Source organism: Podarcis cretensis (genome assembly GCF_951804945.1).
Source record: "Podarcis cretensis genome assembly, chromosome: 9".
NCBI lineage: Eukaryota > Metazoa > Chordata > Lepidosauria > Squamata > Lacertidae > Podarcis > Podarcis cretensis.
This window is the reverse complement of record NC_137178.1, coordinates 49,080,402-49,107,855: the sequence shown is the minus strand read 5'-3', so window position 1 is coordinate 49,107,855 and position 27,454 is coordinate 49,080,402. Positions and strand designations below refer to the sequence as shown.

At 40.5% G+C, this 27,454-nt stretch overlaps 1 protein-coding gene across 3 annotated transcripts in view; it reads left to right on the top strand.

Annotated features, from left to right (window-relative positions):
* Positions 1-27,454, top strand: part of GPM6A (glycoprotein M6A) — a 178,267-nt gene that overhangs the window by 130,981 nt on the left and 19,832 nt on the right. For all 3 annotated transcript variants that reach the window (XM_079991445.1, XM_079991443.1, XM_079991444.1), the window contains 2 exons: positions 15,088-15,280; positions 20,749-20,905. In XM_079991445.1, the coding sequence (XP_079847571.1) occupies positions 15,088-15,280; positions 20,749-20,905 (350 nt within the window). The remainder of the gene's footprint in view (positions 1-15,087; positions 15,281-20,748; positions 20,906-27,454) is intronic.

The window sequence follows — 27,454 nt, the reverse complement described above, 5'->3', positions numbered from 1 at the left end:
TGCCTCTGTTGTGGCAATGATGAAGCTGAGAGTATTGTGAGAGTCCCAGAAGTGAGCAATATTCCTCGTGAAGCAGCTTTGGAGGGAAAACTCGGATCAGACAATTGAAGGAGTTTGCTACTGGCTGCTTTTGAGGGCAACTCTCTGCATTGGGGACTAATAAAAAAACATTATCAGTTCAAACATAAAGTGGTCTTTATGAAATTGGATTTAAGCCTTTTCTCTCGCCCTCAGTCATGTTATAAGAGCTCAAGCTTCCAGTGTTACAAATAGTGCAAACCATTTTTGCCTAAGTAAAACCCTTTAAAAAAATATTTGGAATATTGGGCCAGTGTTGTAATTGTCTTCAGCATATATTATTCCATACTTGTAAACATTTAGCCGAATCTTGTAAACTATTTTCAGAAAACGAAAGCTGTTCTGATTGCTCTTGAGGTTCTGGCTTATCATGTGCATGAACCCTAGTCCTGTGTGCTTCTGTTTTATCTCCAGCATGGCTGTGAGGAGATCAGAAGCATCTACTTCCATTTTCAGTTAGCTGAAGATTGTTGTCATGCCCAAACTGGGAATTTCAGTTAGCATTAACGATGGTTTAGCCAAGCATGCTAGGGTAATTAACTGCAGTTTGAATTTGGTTTATTTGGGCATGTCATAATTAAAGTGAACCACAGCTTATGCAGGTTCAGATATATAACTACAAACCTTGGTTAGTTGAAGGTGGAAAGAAATACTTCCAATCTCCTTGTGGCGATACTTGAAGAGGAGAAAGGAGGGTGAGTCCAGGAGCCTGAGATGCATGCATGTGACATTAATTTATGGTTTAGTGCTACATGAAAACACAGCCTAGGTGCTATAAAATAGCCTAAACAAGTCACATTGGACTTTTACAGAGCCCAAAGCCTAAGGAACAGTTAGGGATTGAAGTTGGAGTATTGTTGGCATAGATGTCTAAAAATAGTGGTCCACTCTACTGTGGTCATTCTCCAGATGTCCTTTTCTTTGGAAGTTAGACGGACTTTACTGGAAAGTTTTCTGGTGCCTACTTTGCTGAGTTGACGTTCTAAGTTAAGGTATCACCCTTAAGGTTCACCCAGCTTTTAGCAAACTATAAAGTATTGAAAGTCATGGAAAAGCCATTATATGCTAATCTGTTTTCTTTGTTATGCTGATAACCACAGAAATCACTGTGCAGCTATATTTGGCAAATATCAGGGTTGGTTGTTTTTGTTGTCCATTCCCCTCACTAAACTTACTTTCTTGCCATTGGCATGACATAACTGTCTTTTACTGTATCGGGTATAGTTTATTGATGTCCTTATTCCATTTGCCGTTTTGCCTCTGCTACTATTTTCTTCTTGTAGGGCATAAAGGGGAAACAAAGGTTAGTTGTCTGTACAATATATGTACTGTACTGTATACACAAATTTCCATAGTATTTGTAACAAGCAAAAATAAAGGGCTCTTCTGATAAAGGGAAAAATGCACCAGGGAAAGCCAATTGAGATCCAGTTGTGATTTAATAAATAGCTCCCACTGTGTCTCATATCTTTATCAGGGGGAAATATTCAGCAGTTTAGATAGACATGAAATTGCAGCTCTTTCTAGCATTCCACTGCTAGAAGAGCTGCTCTGTTTAAACGATTGAATAATTCCCTGTGACAAAGGCATCAAAATGGCCCAGGAATTAGTTATTAAATTCTGAGTGCACCTTCCTGGCTCAGTATGGGGCATTTTCCTACATGCTGTTATAAGCCTTTACACCCTTCATATATGTTTGTGTTTATATGCATGTATATTTCATTTATATATTTGGGTCTGCTCTAACTCATCTGTCTAGTATACTGCTTCAGTTAATGCAAATCCACTGGAAAGATCAGGTCAAGTTGACTTCAGCATGTGATGCTTGTGATTTGATAGAAACTTTTAGAACTGTTGAAGTACATGCATTCTCTGGAAGTGACAGTGTTTCTTTACATTAGTGGTACCATGTCAAGAGGACCTCTCTGAAGTACTTAGCAAAAGACAGCCTTGGGGGCACGTGGGTGCTGCAAGAAAATGGGCCTTTTAGTACATTGTTGATCATATCATTAAAAATGCAGTTGCAATGCATTGTTACTCTTTTGTGCTCCTGTATAAGAACAACATCTGTTGTACAGATGGATTTTGCGTAGACTTGCATTAGTTTCCATGCTCTTCATAGAGACTCATTCCTCTTCTAAAACAAAACAAAACAAAATAAAATAAAATAAAATAAAATAAGGTTCTAAATTCATGCTCTGATTCCTTGCTTGACTGACAGTGAGAGAGGAAACCTTGGAATCCAGAATTATTTCCTTGGAAATCAGTAACAATCACTGAGGTTCCTGGTACTCATGGCAAGGGCACTCAGATTCTGAATGGAAATGGGGTGTAGTCAGAAATGAACTCCCTCCAGGTCAGAAAACCCATCATAAATTGAGCCCCAAAGCCTCCTGAAGTTTAGACCCAGCTCATACTGGCTTAATGCACCAAGCCTTATCCCTGATTCTTCCCTTTTTGAAACTTATCCTGCTTGTCGGCACAGCACACCTCTATACTATTCAGAATTAAGTCCTAATGAAGTCAGTGGAGCTTTATCCCAGATAAATGGGTACAGGAGTGCAGCCTAAGTTATGAAAATTGCTCAGCAGTATTCTTAAAAAAAAAAATGAATTTATATTTTACTGGGTTTATGGAAGAACCATCTTATCACGGCCAGTCTTACTACCAAATAGTAAGACCAGCCTTGATAAGATGGCTCTTCCATATTAGGCCATATTAAAAGGTAAAGGTAAAGGTACCCCTGCCCGTACGGGCCAGTCTTGACAGACTCTGGGGTTGTGCGCCCATCTCACTTAAGAGGCCAGGGGCCAGCGCTGTCCGGAGACACTTCCGGGTCACGTGGCCAGCGTGACATCGCTGCTCTGGCAAGCCAGAGCCGCACACGGAAACGCCGTTTACCTTCCCGCTGGTAAGCGGTCCCTATTTATCTACTTGCACCCGGAGGTGCTTTCGAACTGCTAGGTTGGCATATTATATTATTATATATTAGGCCATATTAGGTAGCTGATTTTAAGTGGCATTCAAGAAACTAGTTAGCTATTTATTATTATTGTTGTGTACACACACACACACACACACACACACCCAAGGGAGGGGAAGAGGCACGTTTGAGATTTTCTGGTTCAGGTGCCAAAATACACTGACTAGCCTTAGGTACTACTGAAAATTGTTTGGTATTGAGAGGTGGGCATCATTTGCTGCTTTATCTCAGCCAGAAAAAGGTTCTGGGCTTTTACTGCACCTTAGAGAATGAAGAGAACTGCTGATGTTCTCTTCCTATTTCATTGGGTCTGCCCTGTTCCAAGCATATATCTCACAGCAGTCACAGGGGAAAAAAGAGAAATAAATGTATGCTGTGTGGGTGGGTGAAACAAAGAGTGTCGCAGATCTCTTGCTAATACAAACGAGCTCATCTTCATTTATTTGCATCGAGAATCATTCTCTCCCTAAGATAATGTCTTATGTGTTCTGTGTGTTCCAATATCAGAAAGCAGTATACCATTCCATCTTCTTCAAGGTGGGGGAATAAAATAGTCCAGATTCCTGACGATTCTGTCCCTCTGTGTGTATCTTCAGCACCTACTTAAAATCTTTCACATAGAGAATTAGTGCAAACTGAGGATGCTTAAAGAGCAGCCACAGATAAAAAGATAGCTTGATGTGATGTATAATTTGCTTCTGCCATTCCCAGTGTTAACAGCAGGGCATGGGTTGCCCTAGTATCTGTAGCTTCTTTGTTCATTTACAGAGGGCCTTGACCACGGAACTGTGAGGCTTCCCTAATGCTTCCTTCCTTTTGTTGCACAGCTGAATCCTATCAGTTGTGTAAGGCTTTGAATACCCACATAGGCGGCTGCCATTATCATGAAATGAAGAAGGGAAAATTCCATTTAAAAACTGGCCACAATCACTTGACTTTAAATTTTTTTCCTTGTAGCTTGTTTCATTGTTAGTTGAAGCTCTGTATTTCCATTGTGGTCTTTTCACTCATGCTTCAGAGCCAGAAGTGTAGGGTACAGCTGGCTACAGACAACCTTGAAATCATAAATAGGATGAAGGGCAGCATAGGGCTATTTCAAATAAATGAATAAAATAGAGGGCAAGGGGTTGTAACAAATGGCTTTCAATATGCTTTACTGACAGCTATGGAGCTGCGGGTGTGCAGCTGCAGGGGGAATTGCTGGCGTTGGCACATCACTATTCTTTCCCATAAAACATCCAAAAGTGATTCACAATTTTTTTAAAAAATCAACAATAAAAGCTGATGTAAAACAATTTCAGGTTCAGTACAGATACAGGTATAGACTGACACAGATAAACTATGTACACCACTGTTTCTCACTGATTGCATGCAGAGAGGAGGCGGCAGAAGAAACCTGTGGAGGCTATGGCCCTCCATAGGGTGCTGGATTCCAATTCTCATCATCTCATTGTGTGTTCTGGCTGGTGCTGATGAGACCCAAAGTCCAACAGCCTCTGGTGGTCCACAAGTTCCACTCCTTGCAGCAGAGGAAGGGAGGCGGCTGGCACATTCAATGCACGGTGTTTTGTGGGGAGGTCCTAATGTCTGCTTACACATAAAGGGAACCCTGGTGCAATGAAAGGCATTATCCTCTTCCTGCTCCCTTCTTATCAGAGACCTTGGAATTATATTTCCATAGTTGAATCAGAAAACAAAAGTGTTTGTTTTTTTTAAAAATCATTTCCCCCCAGAAAATTATCTGTAAAACATAAACTTATATGACAAACCTGTAATTCCCATGTGATCAGCAGGGTTTACTCCCAGATAATTATTACAAATAATAATATCTGTACCTTGCCCATCTGACTGGGATTGCCTCAGCCGCTCTGGGTGGCTTCCAGCATATATATGTTTATATATATATAAACGTTAAACAAAGATAACTGTGCACAGGATTGTAACCTAAATTATGCAGTTCATAAACAGGAATCATAGAAGAACTCTTTAAGACAGAGGTTTTCAACCAGTGTGCAATGGCACCCTGGGGTGCCTTGAATGATGGCCAGGGGTTCCGCAGGCAACACTGGCCTCTGTCCCCCTTTCCTTCCCACCCTCCTCTAATGCCCTCTTGTATCTCTGCCTTCTTAAAGGCTTCCACAGCTGTTTGTTGCTGCAGCCCTGCTGCCGCCACTGCTGCCTCCCTAGGTAAGGTGCTGGCCTCATGTTCACCTTTGGCCAGTCTTCATTGGGCCACTAAGGCTGGGGGCATCCTCTGCTATAGGGCAGTGTGAGGAGGCACCTCTTTTTGGGGCGGGGAGCAGCTCAAAGACCAGGGGTGGCAGCAGCAGCTGCCTGGAGGACTCCCAAGGAGAGGGGAGCGAAGAGGAGAGGGGGCTGAGAGAACACTCCACAAGGGACGGTGTTTGAAAAAGGGTGAGAGGCTGCCAGCTCTGCAGGCAAGGGGTGACATAACTGGGCTCCTGAGTCCCACAGGGGTGCCGCAGAAAGCTTGTAGTTGGTCAAGGAAACCGTGGACTCAAAAAGGTTGAAAACCTCCGCTTTAAGAGGCAGAATATTGAGACATTTCTAACTTTTACTTATTATCTTTGACCAATCATCACAAGTTTGGATAACTGAGGTTTCCTCCCTGCTCTCCATAGAGTGGTAACACCAATCCTGTCCTAAGAGTCCATAGGATTTCCATGCTGTTTGTATTTTTGCTTCTTTTTATGACGCTCTTCTACACCTGGTTTTACAAGCTTATATTAGGGCCAGAACCATTTGTGACCCACCATGTTTAACTGAGCTTAACATTTTTGTGTGGTGGCTCAATGGCTTGATTAATATTTTGGGGGTTTTTTTGTTGCCTGCTTAGAAAAGTAAGAAAAGAAAATGTGGGGGGGGCACACATGTGTGCATATGTGCGCACACATGCATGTATTTGGCTGGCAATAACTGCTGCTGATAGCATCATGGGACAGGCCTGTATCAGTAAGAGAAAATAGTGCCATATAGATTTCTTTACTGCCCTGGCAACCTTTGAGTTAAAGAGTGTAATACAAATTCAAATTAATAAGTATAACAACAATACATTTCATAGTGGAAAAATCGTATTCTTCTGTGTTAATTGAGCCAGGGATGCAGTGGTACTGATCAGGCCAAACGTAACTTTCATGGGAGAAGTTCCTGCCTTCCCATCTTTAAATACTAACTGTGAAGGAGACATTCCTTACAGCCATTTAGGTTACCATATCATAGCAGATATCTAGTTGCACAATATATTGCTCACAATATACTACATCGTTGCAAAAATGTCAGATCCCATACTTAAGTTAGGACCAAGATCAGTGCTCTCTGTTGCCTCTGGCATGGTACGCTGTTACTCTTACTGACCTATATCCAGCTAGGCCAAGAGTTTGTGTAGAACTGTGTGTGTATACGCTGCAGTTTATATGTTGCTACTCTGAGAAAACAGATACAGGTAGACAACTGTTAGATAGTTATGACTACAGTACTTTAGGGATGCAGGTGGTGCTGTGGTCTAAACCACTGAGCCTCTTGGGCTAGCTGATCAGAAGGTTGGTGGTTTGAATCCCCGTGACTGGGTGAGCTTCCGTTGCTCTGTCCCAGCTCCTGCCAACCTAGCAGTTTGAAAGCACACCAGTGCAAGTAGATAAATAGGTACTGCTGCTGCAGGAAGGTAAATGGTGTTTACGTGCGCTTTGACTTCCATTACAGTCTTCTGTTGTGCCATAAGCAGTTTAGTCATGCTGGCCACATGACCTGGAAAGCTGTCTGTGGACAAATACCGGTACCTTCAACCTGAAAGCAAGATGAGCGTCACAATGCCATAGTCACCTTTGACTGGACTTAACTGTCCAGGAGTCCTTTACCTTTACCTTTACCTGTGTACAAGTCAAACATAAAGAGCTGGATCCAGAGTTACCATGAATGGATTTCCACTCATAGGCTGCTCTTCCTATCTCCCACCCCAAGACATGCAAGCAGAAGCTCTTACTTATAAGTAAGAAAGAGATCTTTATTCAGAGAAGTAATCAAACAGGTTCATCAGCAGACACTCTTAGCTGCAGAAATTCAGAATGAGGCAAAAGTGACAAAGATGTCCCAAAAAGCTTGTCCCCACCCACCAAGCTTTATAGATGAACTGTAGTGTGCTCAGTTGGTTGATCACTCACTTTGCAGGAATGTTAGAGTTGCAAACACATACTTCATCAGGGCAAGTTGATCTGCTCTCACCTGAAAGAGGTAAGGGAAGATTTCTCGCTCCTTCTCCAGCCCAGGTTTCCACCATTTAGTCCCCTTTTGTCTCATGCTTTAGGGTGGGCTGATTTAAGATGATATCTCAGGATTATTTAATGCAGTTTAATTGATCCCCTGCTGCATTTGCTACAGGTAAAAGCACAACCATGTTCCTCCAGGAAGTAAAACTCATTTCCCAGACATAGAATACTGGAACACTAGGTACCATAGATAATGACCTCTGCAGCAATCCCAGCCACAGAAAGTTTTGTTTGGTTATACAATTTTCATGACATATGAGCTGATGCATGTCCAGATGGGCAAACAAAATGTGTGAAATGAGCAGTCACGGGATATGGCTGGTAACAATTCCTATCATTGCAGTGGCACTTTCCCCAGCTGCCTCAGCCCATGGAAACTGAATTATCTTGTCCATAACCTAAGGAAATTATCTTGTCCATAACCTAAGGAAAAATACATTGTGGGAATTCTCCCATGAGCATCTATGGAATACCATTTTGAAAATTTAACGTTTCCTTCTAGTTTTCATGAATAAAATGAATTTAATTTTTATTCAGAAAGGCACAGGAATCCCATTTTTATGTTTCTTTATCCCATTGGTATAAAGAAATACCAATGTTTCATGTGGACAAATTACTTTATGTTCAATACAAGCCTGTGGGGTGAGGTTTTATAAGGGTGTGTCCACAAATCAGCTGCCAAGTAGTGGACATTGCAAAGGCCAATCAAAGATGCGCAAAATATTTTTGGAACAATAATAGAATCATAGAGTTGGAAGGGACCATGAGGGTGACCTAGTCCAACTCCTTGCAATATTTTGCCCATCGTGGGTTTTGAACCCATGACACTATTCGCAAGAGTCCCTCAACCTCCAGGAACAGATTTTCAGAAGGCGCAGTAGCCTACAATGGGAAGGGGCGGTCCCTTCCATAAATTTCATTCACAGAAGAATAGTTAGGAGCCAAGCCAATGATAATAAAATTATTAGCTGATTTGCCAAGACCACCACCTTTGTTGTAGAATGGGAAGATGGATGCAGTTGTGCCCTTTTTATTTTACAACTTCATGCTTATGTTAAGTAAGGCAGATGGACAAAGTGGACCAACACATTTGATAAGTTTTTGGATGAGAGGGTCTGTTTGCAATGTGCCTGACTAATTTACCTTACATGCAGGCACTGCTAAATGTCCATATCTTACATGTTTATTAGCTGTGGGAGTAGGATAACTCATTTATATTGCAATAAACTTAATGTACTGAAAACACATAAAAGCTAATCACAACACAATTTTCCTCTGTATTTTCATAACCATTAATGTCCCATAAATGAGAGTTCTCATTTTAATGAAATATATGAAGTGCAATTAAGTTGTTGGATATATTGATTAATTTATTTCAAGTCTTTGTGTGCTTTGGGCATATTGTATGCTTTAAAAACTATAAATAGGCACACTGAGATGTCTTTATAGAAACAACTTCCACTACTTTAAAAACTACTGAGTCTGTATCAGTTTGGGCATAGATTAAGTCTCAAATGGGCTAAAAAAATACATGTTGGCCATAATCCAGAGAGCTCCTTTTGCTTTTGTATACCCATCCAGTTAGTGAGCTTTGCTTCACTGAGAAAGCCCCAACCCTCAACCCTCAAGAGTGCCTGTGTTTCAGAAATAACCTGCTATGTGTTGCAGTGTTTGAACAAACCTAAGTAAAATCCTTGCTGGGCATGTAGAGTTACTTTCATGAGTGTTTAGACTTTGGCAACTGATTAAGGCAGTTTCAAAAGTACACGGTTGGGTGTGTGTGTGGAGAATGAGAAACAGAAGTCTTGATACTAAGTCCATATCTTCCTCCTTGAATATCAGAGGGTGCATCCCTGTACTTTCCAGGCTGACATGTATGTCATGCAGCCCCCAGTGAATCAGTGGCTCCTCCAGACTTGATCTGCACATGTTTTTGTCTGCTCGACTACTTTCCTCCTGCTCCAACTAGATTCCATATAGTTTTCCCTTCTTCCTCTCCCAAGGTTGAGCTAGTACATTTAGAAGTGTAATGTAGGCAAGGGCGCTGACAGTGTCATCTGCTGGGAGAAGAGCTTCTCCTAAAAATGAATGGGGCTTAATTGTTGAGCTAGAAGGTGGTACTTCCCCAAGCCTTGTTCTTTTGGTGTAGGATGGGACCGCCTTTCTTCATGTCCACCATTAGATTGACTTGAATTTGTCCAAGGATGGAGACCTATTTTAACTGGAAATGCCAGTGTCTAAATCCAGTGGGTTGGCCTACTGTTTATTTATTTCACAGAATCATAGAATTATAGAATTGGAAGGGACCCTGAGGACCTTCTGGTCCAACCCCCTGAAATGCAGGGATATGCAGCTGTCTCATAAGAGGATTAAACTTGCAACCTTGGCATTATCAGCACCACACTCTAATCAACTGATCTTTTTGCTTGTATTTATTTATTTTCTTAGATTTCTCACCTGCCCTTGACTACAGGGTCACAGGGCAGGTTACAACAATAATATATACAATTATAAAACAAATGAAACAGCTCCATCCATAAAATAATTGTAAAGCATTTAACAATAATTCCACAAATAAAAACAAAAGAAAATCGTTTCAGTAGAGATGCAACTGGGATTCAGATCTCCAATAAAGGTTTGTTTCAGCACACTGAACATTTCTGCCTCTCTTAGGAGAGCTTCATCCCCACAACTAAGTTATTTAGATAACTGGGCGTGTATCTATCATCATCTATCTATCTATATATCTATCTATCTCATAATAATATATTAGAGCATCGATCATAGACAAAAAACACAGTTCAAATTTCAACTGCTTACTAAGAATTCTAGGGAAATGAGATAGCCTTTCATTACAAATGCTGCAGAGATAATATATCTGAGATGTCCCAATGGAGAAGATGAGAAGTCAGGTGGAGGTTGCCAAGTGCAAAGTCAAGGAAGAGTTCCTTCCTCTTATGCCCTTTCAGTACATTGGCAGAATGTTCATGCAGACCTGACTTGGCTGCCATCTTGCCTCTCACAAGTAAGTGGCAATGACTCCACTCATGGGAGGCTCTTTCTGTGACTCTGCCCCATAGGATGAGATACTTTTGTTTGGCAGATACTGGTTCCAAAACACTGAGCTAAGAGTTTAAAGGTAAAAGGTATAGTAAGTTTCTAGCGTTACTCATATTTTCATTTCCCCCTCAATATTTCTATGAGAGATTGTCAAATAATTCGCCAAAGAATAATTAAGCAAGCGGTTTAAGCAGTGAGAATTTACAGGTTCATTTCTTACCAAGTGAAATAATGCACTGAGCACTAGAGAAGAGACTTCTGGGATCACAGTATCAATCTATTTTTTCCTCTAATATCCACAGCACTTGGTAGAAGATGCACCTTGAGTCAGTGCCAAGGCAACAGGGCCAAATCTTGCCACATTGCACTGGCAGTTCATCGTCAAGTCAGCGCAGAGCAACAAGTCATGAAGCAGTTGCCTTGGCAATGGGCTCACACATCCCCACTCTCCCCCCTGTGACCATTATTGCATCATTCACATGCCCTCTTAGACATATTGAATTTTGGTGGATGCAAAACTGTTCAAGAAACTCACACATACACATACAAATGTCAGCTTAGCACTTTTGCTGTGTACATTTTTAGGAACAAACACCTATACCTAAAATAGCCTTGTAAGTATGCCCCCAAATTTACTAGATTGCATTTTTTAAAAGAAACTTGCTATGGGCTGGCAAGAGACAGAGAGATGCATTTCTATGCTGAATGCGGAGGAAGGGGCATCCCTCCCCTGTCAGTAATTGCTTTCAGTCCTGGACACAGAGGAGGGAAAGAGCACCCTAGTCTTCATGCTTCATTCCTCTCATGCATGGTATTTCCAATCTCCTATTGCTACCAGGCTAATGTTTAAAATAACTGATCTCTCTTATTGCCATGAGGACATTTGTTTGTGCATGCCCAGCACTTTCATCTTGTATAGGATGAGTTTTGCTGTACATGAGAAGTGTGAAAGGAGGCTGGGTTTTTCATTCCTGAGTTTTCAAATGGAAGCCCAGAGGCAGAATTATTTTGATCATGCCCAACCCACCTCATCCTTTTTATAAAGGCTGTGGGAGGAATGTACTGATTGTTTTAAAAAGGGTTCTGGTAACATAAGGACATGCACTATTTCAACTGAAGATATATCCTGCATTTTAAAAATGCATTTATGATGAAGTTCCCGTATTTGCAACCGACATCAAAGAAAACCATTCTTTTCCTTTGATGCTATAATTTAACATGAGTCATATCATTAGGTGCCCCCTCCCAACTTCCTGAGCAGTGGAACATGCTAGGGGCAATGTTACCAAGTTGGGTTTCTTTTGGATTGCAAATGTGCAAGCAGAGCATCCTGCTATCAAATAGGCATTCTTTCAGCAGGCAACAAGTCCCTAGAGAGAGTCTTAATCTTTGCTCCTCAGGGTGCTTCCTCTACAGCTAGTTTAAAACTCTGAAATATTCTCTGTCTCATTCTATTCAGATTCAAAACTGTGCTCTCTCTCCCTCTCTCCCTCTCTCTCTCTCTCTCTCTCTCTCTCTCTCTCTTTCTCTCTCTCTCTCACACACATACACACAGCTTACTGACCACGTCCCCCTCACTGAAATCTGAAACGATACCCAGATATAAGTGGATAACTACATATAATCTACTTTATGAACATAGTTCACTCATTGGCACCATTCACCCAGGAAAGCAGAAATGATTAGAATTTGTCCTTTCAACTGCCCAGGTAGCCATATTCTGTATGGAAATTGATTTTATTGAGAGAATTAAACATGGAGAAAGAGGATGGCCTTAAAGAATGGCCCTTTTTTGATGCAAAATCCTCACAGAACCAAGCACATTTACTTTAAGACAAAAAACAAAGTAAACTATTTCCATTTTACATATGTCACATGTCCCCAAGTCTTTTCATTTTATGATTTTGGTATGGAAATGCATTTCCAATATATAATATTCTGAGATATGCTTACTGAAATGCATAAACTCAAGTATTATTATTTGAGCCCTGTGATTAAATATGAATGGGTCTTGCCTTGAACTGGGTAAATTAATGACACATTAACACTCCCCATGAAGGAATATGATATTATTATTATGCCATAAAATGTATTGCTAAAATATTAGACTTTGTTGGTTTTAAACCTTTTTGTAAGTTGCTTAGATACCAGTACTTTCCCATAATATGTGACTAATAAGTCAAAATACTAATAGAACATCTATTTTACAAGGAAATTATTTTGATATTAAATTTATGTTGCAACCTAAATTTCACCAGGTGTAATTGAGACATAATCCTTCAACAGGTAACACATATGTACCCCAGATTGAATGACCCCCAAAAGTGTTGGAACACATATTTTCTTCCTTGAGTTAAAAACATATTTCTACATTCCCTGTGCTTTGAAGCAAAGAAGAAAAAGGAAAGATCCACACAGATTAAATAGACAGTCCAGTTGTCAGTTATTCTCCAGAGAAGAGAAAAATTACTGTCAGATCATGTGAAGAAAAAGCTAAAGTTAGTCAGATTAGGCACCAGAGATTTCGTGTGAGAGTGTGCAAGGAGAATAGTAATGAACTTTCTTTCACCTTGCTGAGTTATACATAGGAGTCTAGTGCACTTAATAAAAACTAGTGTTGTACATATAGATGGGAAGCTGTTGCTGCAGTCTTAGAGGCATGACACAAAAGTATAGCAAAATGGAAGGGGGGATATCTTTGTTTCAAGAACAGTATAACATTGCCAGGGGAAACGATGGTCTAGAGATCTGTGATTTCTGGCATGAAATAGTAGTGCTGTAGTTTCCCAGTTTGTAGTTTGTTATGAAGAGAGATCAGAGTTGGGGAACCTGTGGCATTCCAGATGTTCTGGACCACAGTTGGACTAAAGTTGAAGAGAATTGGAATCAACCAACTTCTGGGGAAGATGTAGCCCTTTAACTGTTGCTGGACTACAACTCTCCTCATCCCTAACTCTTACTCATTCTTGCTGGGGCTGATTTAAGTTGGAGTTCAACATCTGGAAGGAAACAGGTTTCCCACCCTTGCTCTGTACCTATGTGGGGAGGCCATGGTTCAGTGGTATAATACAAGGTCTGCATACATAAGGTCCCAGATTCATATCACAGAGTAGACAATGTTTGGTGTCTTTGGACCAAAATGGACCGGTAGATTAATTCCATATAAGAAATGGGAGAGAAGGGGACATCTGGAATAAGTTCCTCTTTTGTTAAGGCAGGTTATTATCTGCACTGGCAGTGCTGTTTGGTAGTACAGGAGAACCATGTTCTCATCTCTGGATATAGTTTTATCCCAACCTCTGCTAGGTTAATCAAAGCATGGAAGCCTTTGCCCTTGCATGCTAGAATGGTATGCAGGTTTACAAATACACTGCTGGTTCAGCTAAAAATAGTGACAATGCGACAATAACAATGTGACTCATTCTTGGCATCTTCACTCTCCCCTGTGGAGCAATCATCTGTATTAAAATCATCAATAATAATTACAGCCTCTGGGGAGATATAGGCATTAAAACCACATGATCTTGGGATTAAGACCCTTAAAGTTGAGTGCAAAAGGACTTTTGCACTGTTGCAGTTGATTTGAACAACCACAGCAATTCTAGCCCAGGTTTCTTGTTGGCCACACAACTTTCAGCCAGGTATCCAGAAATCTAACATTATTAATGGCAGACTTGAGCCATCATCATGCAAGGGAAGTTGCTGGCCCAAGGAGAAGTGAAGCATGAGGAATGAGGGGGCTGCAGGAGCCAATAAAAAGCAAAGGATGTTAAAATGAAAATGGCCTTGTGCTTATACCACATTCCTTGCGTATATACATATAATGTTGAATATGTGGCATGACTGGATTTCTTCAAGTCACTAGTGTAGGTAAGACTTCACTATCTTTCTCTTGATATTATTCCTTCCCTAAGCACTTCATAACTTCCTCTTTGAAGAATCTGAAACCATGGATCTATGTTAATCCATAATGCTTGTGTGTGAGTGTTTGCTGCTATTCAGACATGTAAACTAATTCATAATGTCAGGGAGCTTCAGCCACAGGTAGGATGTTTTGGATAGTTCCCAGAAAAGTAATGTAGTTGTTGTTTTTGCTTGATGTAAACAAAGAATCATGTAGCACCTTAAACACCATGAAATGTATTGTGGCGTAAGCTGTCATGGACTAATGTCCACATTATCAGGTGCGCGAGGTGTGGTCCTCAGCTGACAGTGATGAGTGTGCATGAGTCTTCTGTCTGACCAAGACTCAAAATCAGGAGGTTTACCCTGCATATTGGATCTGCAGGCTTCCATTTTCACTCATTTTCTCTACTTTCCTAATTTGTGGCTAGCCACACTCCCTACACTGTTAGAAGAAATAAGTGGGTTGCCTCCTTTAGGTACAAGGGCATATTTCCTGTCCGACAGTAAGGCCTGGGTCTTTCAGATCACCTAGCTGCATCACTATTTTTTTCAGGGTGCTTTGGTACTAGAAAGAAAAGAGAACACTAGTGTCTCTTAGATATTTTATTTTAGAATCTGCCCCGAGGGTATTTGCATACTCAGACTCCCAGCAGAGTGTATAGGCAACACATGACTGCAAATACTGTCCTGAAAAAAGAAAAAGAAAACGTGGGTTGACTTTGAGGCAGAGGAAAATTAAAATGTGTTAAGAATAGTCTTCTCTTCTGTTTTGTCCAGGGTGCTTTGAATGCTGCATCAAGTGCTTGGGGGGCATTCCCTACGCCTCCTTGATTGCCACCATCCTGCTGTATGCTGGGGTTGCCCTCTTCTGTGGCTGTGGTCATGAAGCACTCTCGGGAACTGTCAACATTCTTCAGACCTACTTTGAGATGGCAAGAGCTCCTGGGGACACTATTGATGTCTTTACCATGTAAGTCTCAGCTTAACCTTTGCATTTATACCACTGCAATACAAGATGTAATTACTAGCCCTCCCTATGTCAGGCATTATGCGGCCAAGTGAACAGAAAACATTTGCTTGAATTTCTTCTAAATCTATTACATAAGCATAAGGATGTAAAATATTTCTCGCTATATAAATATTTCTATTGATAGTTTTTCATCCTGCAAAATGAGTGTACATTTCAATATCATTAAAAACAATGAAATCTAGGGTTGGATGGAATCTAGCTGTGGGCTGCATTCAGCCTGTGTGGACTATCCATGCTGGTTTCTAAGGAAATGTGAAGGTAGGTGGGTGCTTTAGTGGGTGCAGAAATGGACACTGGATGGAATTAAGTGTCAGGCTGTTACAAGCGTTCTGACCATACATACATTTCCTTTCCATCCTCCTATTTAATGTTCTGGGGGTTCACCTGACCAGAGCCGTTTGGAAGAGGGGCACAGGAGAAGGAGAGGGGGGGGAAAGCCCCATTGCACAATTGCAAATCCTTGCACAAAGCTTCCACTGGCAGGACTTGTTAAGTGTTAGCAGGTCTAGTGGTGGCAAGGAGAACATGGCCACCTAGTAGGAAGAGAGGGTTGTTTTCAACACTGCTTGTGTGCAAGTGGAATGAACTTCCACTCACACAACAGAACTTGGATCTTCTCCTTGTTCCCATGCAATCCCCCCCAATCCCCCATACAGGGAGTGTTGGAACCTCCAGAGCAGATTTTGGGGACATACAGGGGGCTGAAGGAAGGAATTGAGAAAGTCCCAAAGGATACACTTCACTTTCCAGGAATAGGAAATACTGTGTGTGTGTGTGTGTGTGTGTGTGTGTGTGTGTCGTGTTGGTAATGGAGAATTCACATATTTTAGCTTGATTGCTTTATGATTGGTGCTCATTAATATTGCTTATATTGCTCTTCTTAAATTCGGTTATATTTTTAGAATTGCATTTAGAATAATGTTTCCAAAGCTGGCTCCACAGCTCAGTCTCTGGTTTATTACCGAATGAAAGCTAACCCGTTTTTCTAGACTTTAACTTAATGAGTCTCTGGGTAGCTGTTATTGCAGAAACATAGTAAATCAATGCATTAAGCTTTTCACAAATTATCCAGGTCTGCTATGTCAGAGCTGTACATGAAACATCAGTCAAGAAACATAGTTATATACAAAGAATTCAGAGACAATGATAAAGTATTTATCAATTAATTTGTTCATTTTAAAAATACAATTGATGCCTGAAGATTACTTCCATTCCTTGGGAATTTTGTATTTCCCCTGCAATACATATACTTTTGGCTCATTGTAAATAGCAAGATAGAGATATACACATATAGTGACAATGTGTTGTAGTGGTTAGAGTGTTAGACTAGGACAGAGGAGACCAAGGTTTAAATTCATTGTCATCTATGATATTTGGCGATCTGATTGCTCTATTCCTCTCCACTATCATGCAAAAGAAACAAGCCAGACATTTTGGTTTAGATTTATGTCTGATCATGGTTTATTTAAGTGAAACAAAAAGAAATCCCCTTTGAACATAATACTAAGCAAGGAGTAAATACTAGGAGTAATACAGGTAACGAGGAGCAAAGCCAGAAAGTGGTGTTGGGGGATGAGTGTTCGGCTCTCTGGGCTCTCACATGTGGTGCCTTGGGGCTTGGTCCTCTGCCCTATGCTTTTTAACATCTACATCAGGCATAGGCAAACTCGGGCCCTCCAGATGTTTGGGACTACAATTCCCATCATCCCTAGTGGTCAGGGATGGTGGGAATTGTAGTCCCAAATATCTGGAGGGCCGGAGTTTGCCTATGCCTGATCTACATTAAGCCGCTGGGAGAGATCATCAGGGGGTTGGGACTGGGTGTCTACCAGTATGCGGATGATACCCAGTTCTACCTCTCCTTCAAATCAGAACCAGTGAAGATGGTGAAGATCCTGTGTGGGTGTCTGGAGGCGGTTGGAGGATGGATGGCGGCTAACAGATTGAGGTTGAATCCCGACAAGACAGAAGTTCTGTTTTGGGGGGACAGGAGGCAGGTGGGTGTGGAGGACTCCCTGGTTCTGAATGGGGTAACTGTGCCCTGGAAGACCAGGTGTGCAGCCTTGGAATCATTTTGGACTCACAGCTGTCCATGGAGGCACAGGTCAGTTCTGTGTCCAGGGCAGCTGTCTACCAGCTCCATCTGGTACGCAGGCTGTCTCGCCAGAGTGGTGCATGTCCTGATTATCTCCCGCTTGGACTACTTCAATGTGCTCTACGTGGGGCTATCTTTGAAGGTGAGTGGAAAACTACAACTAATCCAGAATGTGGCAGCTAGACTGGTGACTGGGAATGGCCGCTGGGACCATATAACACCAGTCCTAAAGAATCTTCACTGGCTCCCAGTACATTTCAAAGTGTTGGTGCTGACCTTTAAGGCCCTAAATGGCCTTGGTCCAGTATACCTGCAGGAGCCTCTCTACCCCCATCACTCAGCCTAGACACTGAGGTCCTCCTCTGAGGGTCTTCTGCTGGTTCCCTCACTGCAAGAAGTGAAGTTACAGGAAACCAAACAGATGGCCATCTTGGTAGTGGCTCCCTCCCTGTGGAATGCCCTCTTTTCAGATGTCAAGGAGATAAACCTGGGGAAACCCAGCAAGATGGATGGGGTATAAATAATAAAATTACTATTCTTATTATAAGCAGGTGAAAGTCATAGTTTACCAAGATGTGTGAATCAATCCAATAAAACAATGAATCAGGGTCGCATAAAATGTCTTTATCATCCTTGTCTAACACACACACCACCTTCCAGGACTACAGAACTGATTTTGGAACTAATGGTGGTGAATTATATTTAATCACACTTATGGCTTCTCTAGCATTTATTGGCACATTTATCTCAATAGAACCTGAAGTTCAATCTTTACATGAAAGATTTATCATGGTTTGGGTAGAAGATTCAAATGGCCAGGGATGTGTAAGCCATCCACTTCTCAGCTCACAAACCATATTGTTTTCTCTAAGCATTTCTGGCAAGAGATAATGGCGCTGAGTATGTTCAGTAACATCTATTCAAGTTCTGGAGCTTCCCAGTCAGGCAGTCTGCCTGCCTAATAGTTTAGTGCCACTCCCAGAAACTGGCCTGATTGGCAATTCACTGTGTAACAGGGACATCCTTAGTTGTTCAGCAATCTGGATGGCCTCTGTGAGAACAGGATGCTGGATTAGATGGGCCCTTGGTCTGATCCAGTTGGGCTCATCCAATGTTGTTTTGTAACTTTGTGATAGTGTTTCTGTAAGAAGTTCTATTAGAGTGACTTCATTCTATAAGCGAGTGTGTTCAGGAGGGTTCACCCAGCACCTATCATTTATATAAACTTAATAAATAATAACAATAAGATAATATTTGAGAAACATTGCCATGTGAGGTAAAGCGACTTTGTGGGTGTCTCGGGATCATTATGATACGTTGCACTTTCACTAACTGAATGTTCCTACATGCCCCCCCCCCAATTTCCTCCACTATTTATTTGTGAGAAGGGCTATAGTTTTAGCATTTTCCATGACACCTAGTTTTGTGTGTGCAAGGATTTTTAAAATTTATTTATGGAGGAATGTTCAGTCACGCAGACCCCCGCCTGCAATCCAAAGTGGTGGAACCCATTGACAGATTTATCACTTTAGTGAGAACTTTGTTTAGTACCTCTCTTGTTCAATATTTGCCATCTCTTTCTTGCACATTACAGTGTGGGAGCCCGTGATGCTTCGGGAGTGTTATTGTTTCCTCTTAACGATTAGAATTTTGTAATGGGTGGCTGGGTAAGGTTGTATGCATTTTCTTAGACAAACCATCTGCTTCTCTGTTTAGAATATGATATGTTCTCAATCACCATAATGCAGCTTTCTTAGGAATCTTTCTAATTTCATGCTGTCTGATTTTTAATTTTTCAACACCCATAAAGTACAACAATGTAAGTCCACACCATACAACAGATTCAGGATTCCTTCACCTTTTCATCCGGCATAGCAAAACTGGAAGTGGCTGAGCACTGATGTGACCATACACTCCCTCTAAGATTCCTCAGCTGCCTTAAATGTTTAAACTTGAGAAAAGAGAAAGCAGCCCCACATCCCTTTTATTCCTTCCTCTTCTGCTGCCTGATGGAATGGCTGCAGCCAGATGGCAGTGACATCTTCAAACCATGTGATTTTGAAGTTATTGCCTACAGTTACCTGACCTCTTGATTCATATTTAGGACCATATATATATGAACAAAATTGAGAACAGACTTTTATTGCATCAATTCAGGATTAATGTCGGCTGCGTGAAATTCAGCTTTAATTATAGAAGCGTTTCTGGCTTCTTTGGAGTACTGTATACTGTAACAGTGTATACGAAGAGAAAGATTAGCAGCATGTCCTTGATTGCCATAATGTGAGAGATGTGGGGTGGTATGTGTGTACCCTGATTTCCATGCACATATTCACCATGTGTCCCCAGACACACTTCTTGCTGCTGCTAGAATACCCTTCTGAAAGAAACAGAGAATATTAATGACACCAAACATTAAAATAATAGATTGACAAGGTGTGGGAGTTTGCAGCTATGGCTAAACTTTCATGCATTCTTAAATGGAAAGAAAGCAGGTAGACAAGATACATTCTTGATAATCTGGCAAAACTTCATTGACTGTAGTAGAAGGTATAGGATACTGCCATTTTATGAATAATGAATTGACATTCCTTTAATTAGTTAAGATAATATGATAAAAAAGCTTTTTGAGGAACCTTTGTCTGCAACCTTCATCTGGGCTATTGATAAATACCTCCTAATATCAATGTAAGCATTGTATTTAAAATAATAATAATTTATTTATACTCCACCCATCTGTATATACACATTGCATTGACTTGCAGTTTCCAAAGTATTTTTTTTAAAAAATGAGGGTGAAGACTACCAATGAGAGTGGAAAAAGAGAAAAATAGGAATTCTGTAACAATTATACTGTATAATCACTAACAGCAAATAACTGATTTGGAAATGGCCTTGGTTGAACAATCCTAACACTTTCGCAAGAATCGATAATCTGCCTACCCACTCCTCCATGTGACAATCCTATGCTCAGCTGTGTGAATGTGTCACATGCATTGTGCCTCTGCTAGGTGTAGATATTTTAGCAATGGAAGGTGTTTCCCATCTTGTGAATGTCTTTGTGGGCATTGGGAGTCCTTTGCTTTTACAGAGCAGAATTGCATCCATCAGTGTAAAATGCTCAGTTTATTTTCAATGAAAGGAGTCTGTATTTCTTGCCTTAACATATCACTGGTCCTAAGATTGATGTCAAAATATAGAAACAACACAGGCATTATTATTGTATACTGCATGTGGAGAAAAAGGAATCTTTCTTTTTTAAAAAAGAATCATCATTAAAACATTAACTAACACAGATACCTTTTAATTACAGGATTGACATCTTCAAATATGTGATCTACGGGGTAGCAGCTGCCTTCTTTGTCTATGGCATTTTGCTGATGGTGGAAGGATTTTTTACAACTGGTGCCATCAAGGATCTCTATGGGGATTTCAAAATCACCACCTGCGGCAGATGTGTCAGTGCTTGGGTATGTTAATATGACAGCCTTGATTACTCATGCTAATTTCAGTTGCATCAGAGTATTTTAATTAATCTATACTAAGTTAGCAAACTCAGTGGACTAGAAAGTGTGTCTCTAGGTATACATGTGGAGCAGAACACATCATCTTCTTATATTTAAGGATTCCACCCAAAACTCAAGCTTAATGTTCTGAAATATGATACAGGTTTTCCACCAGGAGAATGATTTACAGCCCTCTGTGACAGAGAACAAATTCTCATAGATGTTTTAAAAATCAGAGCTGTAAATGTACTTCAGGAGTTACAGCGTTTTATAGAAGCAATTACTTGTATGTCGTATTATTGTATCAAGACACAATAGGCCCTTTTGGTTGATCAAGGGTGTGCAGAGATGTGCTTCTAAAACTAATTATGGTACATCTGCCTTCGATATGCCCCTTTCTGTGAGATTGCCTTTGGACATTATAAGAAGCCTTCCAGTTTTTGTTCTTCAACGGAGATGTCAGAAGAGGAGCTCCCAAGGGACAGATTCACAGTCTGTCTTGCAGTTGCATTTGAACAAGCACACACATCTTTAAATGTTCAAAGCCCACCTCCATGGAAAACTGAATCATGCAGAGAGAAAATAAGCCCAGTGCACATATGAGATTACCACCACCCCCATTCATTTGTGCTATTATAAAAATAAAATAATTCTAGTTAATAGGAATTCAAAGCATCAGAATATGAAACTTCATCAGAGGAGTGCAATGTGGTTAAATAAAAAAAAGCTAGAATGAAAGAGTAGTTATATTCAGAGAATATAACTTGTATTTTCTCCCACAATATGCATTTTAATTGTATTGGGATTTCTTTTAATCATTTGGAAAATTTTGAGAAACGTGTAAGTTGTGGATAAGTTCCAATCCACCCATTTGTAATCACTACAAAAAATAGTTTGTTTTTAACTGGGTATGAACATAAAGTTAATTTAGTTGGTGTATAAAGCATTTTGCCTATCTGACAAATTTAAAGGCAAGTCTGATTACAAAACCAACTTCTTAGGGTTTCTCTGGACATTAGGCTGATCATACCCTTAATATATTAGTTTCGACTGGGCAACTAAATGATATTTTGATGGGTTAAGTTAAGATTATCCAGTTGTCATGGATGGATAGTAGCAGTTGCCCCTTGCAGGGATAAATGACTAATTAAGATAGTCCACCCTCTGAGTGCATGCACACGAAAGCTCATACCTAGAACTTAGTTGGTCTTTAAGGTGCTACTGGAAGGAATTTTTTTTCTTTTATTTTGTTTTCACCCTCTGAGAGTTATGGCATCCAATGGACACCTGAAAGCTTTCGGTGTGTGTCCAGTTAGCATGGCTGGCAGCCCTGCTGAGGCCCTAGTCTTATTATGGAATGGCAATATGCACAGTGGATTTCAGATGGCTACTTGGTATCTGGCAGAACTCCAGTAGATTAAAAAGGCTGGATGACAGCTAAAGCAAATGGGGTACAAGTGCAGGCATATATCAGAAATATTATGGGTTCAGTTCCAGACTACTGCAATAAAGTGAATCCCCCCCCCTCCAGTGCATATAAAAGTTATGCTTATATTACATTGTAGTCTTTTAAGTGTGCAACAGCAGAATGTTTTAAAACACAATGTACATTATTCAATTGAAAAAAACTTTGTAAAAATGCTAACCTTCAACTGAGCCTTCAGCGAGTCATAATCTTTGGGCTGATGAAGGGTCTTGCCTTGACTCTTCCTTTCACTTCAACACTTAGAGGCCATTGTAGGGTTATTAATTGGCCTAATATCTATATTGTTGTGTCTCAGGGAATAGGGAGGCCTAAGAAGAGGAAGAGAGATGGTGGGGAGAAAGGAGCAGAGGAGAAGCAGCGGCCAAGCCAGTTCCCTTTGCCAGCTCTGGCTTTTGGTTCCTTCCCCACTGCCGTGCTGTATGACTCTTACAAAATGGCCTGCCTCAAACTCCCACAGAAAAGGCGGAGGGAAGCTCAATGGTCCACCCTGAGAAAGCATGTTTAGCCTCCCTGGTTGCAGGGGTGGGAGTGGAAAACCCTGGCTTCAGCCCTAGCCATCTCCAATCCCATGGCCAGAAAAGGGGCAGTGGGGGCTTCCTTCCCCTGGAAGCAGCTGGGCTGCCTGTGGCTACACCTGTATTCTGATAAGGAGCAGCAGGAGTCGCTGCTCCTGTAGCTTCATCTCCCAACGCAGCAGCAGAAGCTCCTCCAGACCTTCATTTTTTTTACGTAGTATCTGAGAAGTGCATTAAAGCAAGCACAATAAAATGAGGTGTGCCTGTATAACGTAAGTGACCAAGCACAAGTAGGAGCACACAGTCATGCCTTGTGGGATCTTCCTATAAAGGGAAGTAACCTAGAATCCAGCTGCTGTGTCAAGTCACTTTGAAGGCAAAGTCTCTTGAAGGCCAACCTTGACATCACAGTTATTACAGATCTGGTGGGTGTATCTAGAGCACCATCTAGACTAGGTTCGGATCTGCTTTAGTTGCTGAGGCCCAAGGACACAGAAAGATGCTTGAAAGCATATGGCCTGTCTGGAATCTGGGATCAGCCAGAGGCACTGCCGATAAAACCATTAAAGAGAGAGGTTCATGATCTGTGGTTCACAGGGAGGCCTTCTTGGCAATGATGCCCTGGTTGTGGAATAACCTCCCCACTGAAGTTTGACTGGTGCCAACACTTTCCATCTTTTAGTGCCAGCTGAAACCCTTCTTCTTCCTTTTGAGTTTTGAGATATTTGCCTGTGTATTATTTATTTTGACAGATGGCTTGTTTGATTGAAATTCTAGATTGAATTGCATATGGTGTTTTATGCTTTAGGTTTATATATTGCTACACACCCAGAGGTCATCTCATGAAGTATGGGATATAAATCTCATAAATTAATAACTATAAAACAAATAAATATTTTTATCAGCACTTCTTCAAGGAGTTCAGGATTATGCTGTTGTTTACTAGCATACTTTTCACAGTACATAACTCATTGTGATTAGTCCAGGAACAGCTTGCAAAATAAACACTTTGGATTTCTCTGCTGGTAACTGACCATCTTCTTGTGATTAATGTTTCCAAAATGACAATGACTGTGTAACATTCTCACTCTCGCAGTTGCATTGCCATTACTGCTAAGTTATTTATTATTCTTTTGCACATATGCTTGCAGAAATTCTTAATCATTAATAAGATTTCAATCTCTGTCTGTAGAATAGCTTTCTATCAGCCACATAAATCTTCCTTTGAGGTATTCACATCAATTTAACATGATAAGCTGGTATCTTTTAGTACTATTTTTGTGGTGCTTAAGGGATATTAGCCAACAGTTTGATGAATAGAAGCAGAAATAGCTTGTATTTCAATACTGGATCATTTTCCTTTTGGATTCAGTACAACAATGAGAAGTAATCCCATTTTAAGAGAGGTCTTGGACCTGTATTTGAATATTGCTTGGACAAATTATTTGGAACACCTACTTCTATGATGGTATTAAACTCTTCAATAACTGTAACTGTTGAGTAATTGTTGATAATATACATAACATTCTCAGAATGAGACGCTGCGAAAAGACAGAACAACTATGAACAGGAAATGAAAACAAAGATGGAAATAACTACAAAGATGATTTGATGTATTGTTGCATGGTATTCATATGTTACTGTATTTATTTTTAAATATTATGTAAGCACCCCAAAATTAGGTTTAATAACAACAACAACAACAACAACAACAACAACAACAACAACAACAACAGGCTTTGCACTCGCAGAAGTGTCTTTTCATCACATGCACTAATGTTTTCAATGCCTTTTGTATGCATACTGTAATATCATAAATGTATTGTGGACAAATGCAATGCACTGCATTTTATAGTAGGGAATTTGTACTCCACCAAGAATAGCCAGAGAGTTATGCCTGATGCCTTTCCTGGGTACATAAAAATGCTCAGACTATGATGAGGTCTTTACTTCTAAGTTCAAACTTATTAAACATAAAAGAATGCACATTGAAGAAAAAAGACCTTACAAATGCTCAGAATGGGAAGCCAGGCCTTTGGCTGATTAACATTCTATGTTCTTTGAAATGTGTTTGTGGGTGATTGGTTTGTTTTTGCTTTTCTTTATATTATGCATTTTGTGTCCTTTATTGTATTTTAATGTTGTGAACAGCCCTGTGCTCTTCAGATAAAGTACAGTATGCAAATCTCAGTTATTAGCAAGGCTGTCACAGCAGATAGAAGTTAAACAGATAGTTCTAATACCATAGGGTGTGGCTTTGATTCCTAAATTCTGTGAATGTGTTTTTGGGGTTCGGGTATAAAACTGTTCTTCGCATACTTGCTACTTAACATTTAAAACTTTTGGCTCTCCAAAGCCAAAGGGTGTGCGCAGGTGTACTTAAGTTGTGCAGTGAGCCCCCTGGGGAAGTGCACTCACTAAATTTTGTAAGATGTAGAACTTTCTCTTCCAGATCAAGCACAAAGGAAGCTGGTTCTGTGGCTTTACAGCAGTGGCTGAAGCTGAACAGCCCTGATTGTCTGGCTATTAAAAGCTTGGGTCCAAGTTACCTCAAGGACTGCCTAATCCATTAAATTACTGCTTGAGCACTGAGGTCTTTGTGGGAGTGACTGTCAGAGACACCCATGTCTTGGGTGCATGGCTCACATCCACTAGGAGCCACGAGTTTAGATGGTGGGGACAATTTTGTGCAAATCCCTTGCAGTTGAGGTCAGACAAGCCCTCTACCTAATGAACTTCCAGCAAATACTAAAGCCTTTCTTTCTTTCTTTTTTATTCCAGCAAGCATTTTAATTCAAGTCTGATTTTTTAAAAGTTTTAACTGATTTTTTTACCCTTTCTGTATTGTATTTCTTTTACACAGCTTAGAGTTTATTGTAGACAGGGCTTTCCTTGAACACCTCCCTTGTTCTCATATAATGGCAATGGCGCCCACCTGAGAAGTGCCAGAACTGAGTTCCAGTGAGTTCCAGCTGGAAAAAAGAAAGCCCTGTCTACAATAAACTCTAAGCTCCAGCACCTCTTTTTCTACAAAAAGGGCACCGATCGTAGATAAGCAGTATATAAATAGTTTAAGTAAAATAAATAATAAACTAAAGTTGTCACTAACACACCTCTCCCCTAAGGTAGTTTTCAGTGGTCCCCCCACCCTGCTTTAAGGAGGGCAAATGTACATTTAACTGGAAAAAAATGTACATTCAGCACAGTATGCCTGAAGCATGGGGGGGCAAGCCAGATTACTGAATCAGCAGTCAATTTGTTCACCAGTATATTGTGAAGATGGGAGTAAGCTACTCTCATGCTGCAGGAGAAAACCAGTGTAGTGAATAGATTTAAGTCTACTTTTGTATGCACTCCAAGGGACCACAACATTTATTATCTATTGTGGTTCTTTTTTTGACCACTGCATGCCTTAACAGGCTTCTAATACAGTCATGCATTACTACTCATCACATAATTGATCAACTTCCGTCTCCTTTGATAGTTCTCTTTCTTGCCCTCTGGAAGAAGCAGCTCCAAGTTAATCTGCTGATCCAACAACTCACTTGGGCATCTCTATTGCTATTTATGTTTGCATTGCCCTTCCCATATTCCAGGTGATTTAAATGATCCCACTACCTACAAGGTCAGTCAGACTGCTGTGTAAGAATGATACACAGAAGGCTTACATTCCTATGCCAATCACTCTTATACTGAAATGACATACAAAGAAAAGAAAAGAAAAGAAAGCAAGCCATTTGTGTTGGAATCAAAGATGGAAAAATAGCCCAGTTAAGTCTTACCCTAGCGCAAACATGTTTTTCAGTGCTGTTTCTCTAAAAGTTTAGAGGCATATCTGTGGACACAGAGTTTGGGTTCAGGTTCATTTGTGTAGAACAAAATTAACATCCTTTCTTAAAGTACAATCTAGTCCAATAAATTTAATATGAGATAAATTAGGAGTACAGAATGAAATGTATTTAATATTTAACATAGTTGTGCTCATATTGGCTTAACTTTATATGGGCGATAATGGATATTGACTGCCAGAATTTGAGGGACTTTATAATCAGCTAAGTTGGATGGAGAAATCGTGTCATTATCCTAGTGATACTTGCCTCAGCATTATTATTTGCATATGCAGGCTGGGTAGTAAACACAATTACATAATGTTCTGGTTTTCCATAGTTCTGCTTATGTACTCTTTCACATTCTCACTTAATGGTTTTTAATGGTTATTGGAAGAGATTTTTCTTCCCAGAAGAAAAAGAGACATGCTTTGAATGCATCCATCTTGTTTCTATGGAATGTTTATGTACAGTGGTGCCTCGCAAGACGAAAATAATCCGTTCCGCGAGTCTCTTCGTCTAGCGGTTTTTTCGTCTTGTGAAGCATCCCTATTAGCGGCTTAGTGGCTTAGCGGCTATTAGCGGCTTAGTGGCTAAGCGGCTATTAGCAGCTTAGTGGCTTAGAAAAAGGGGGGGGAAAGGGAAACAACTCACAAGACTCGCAAGACGTTTTCGTCTTGCGAAT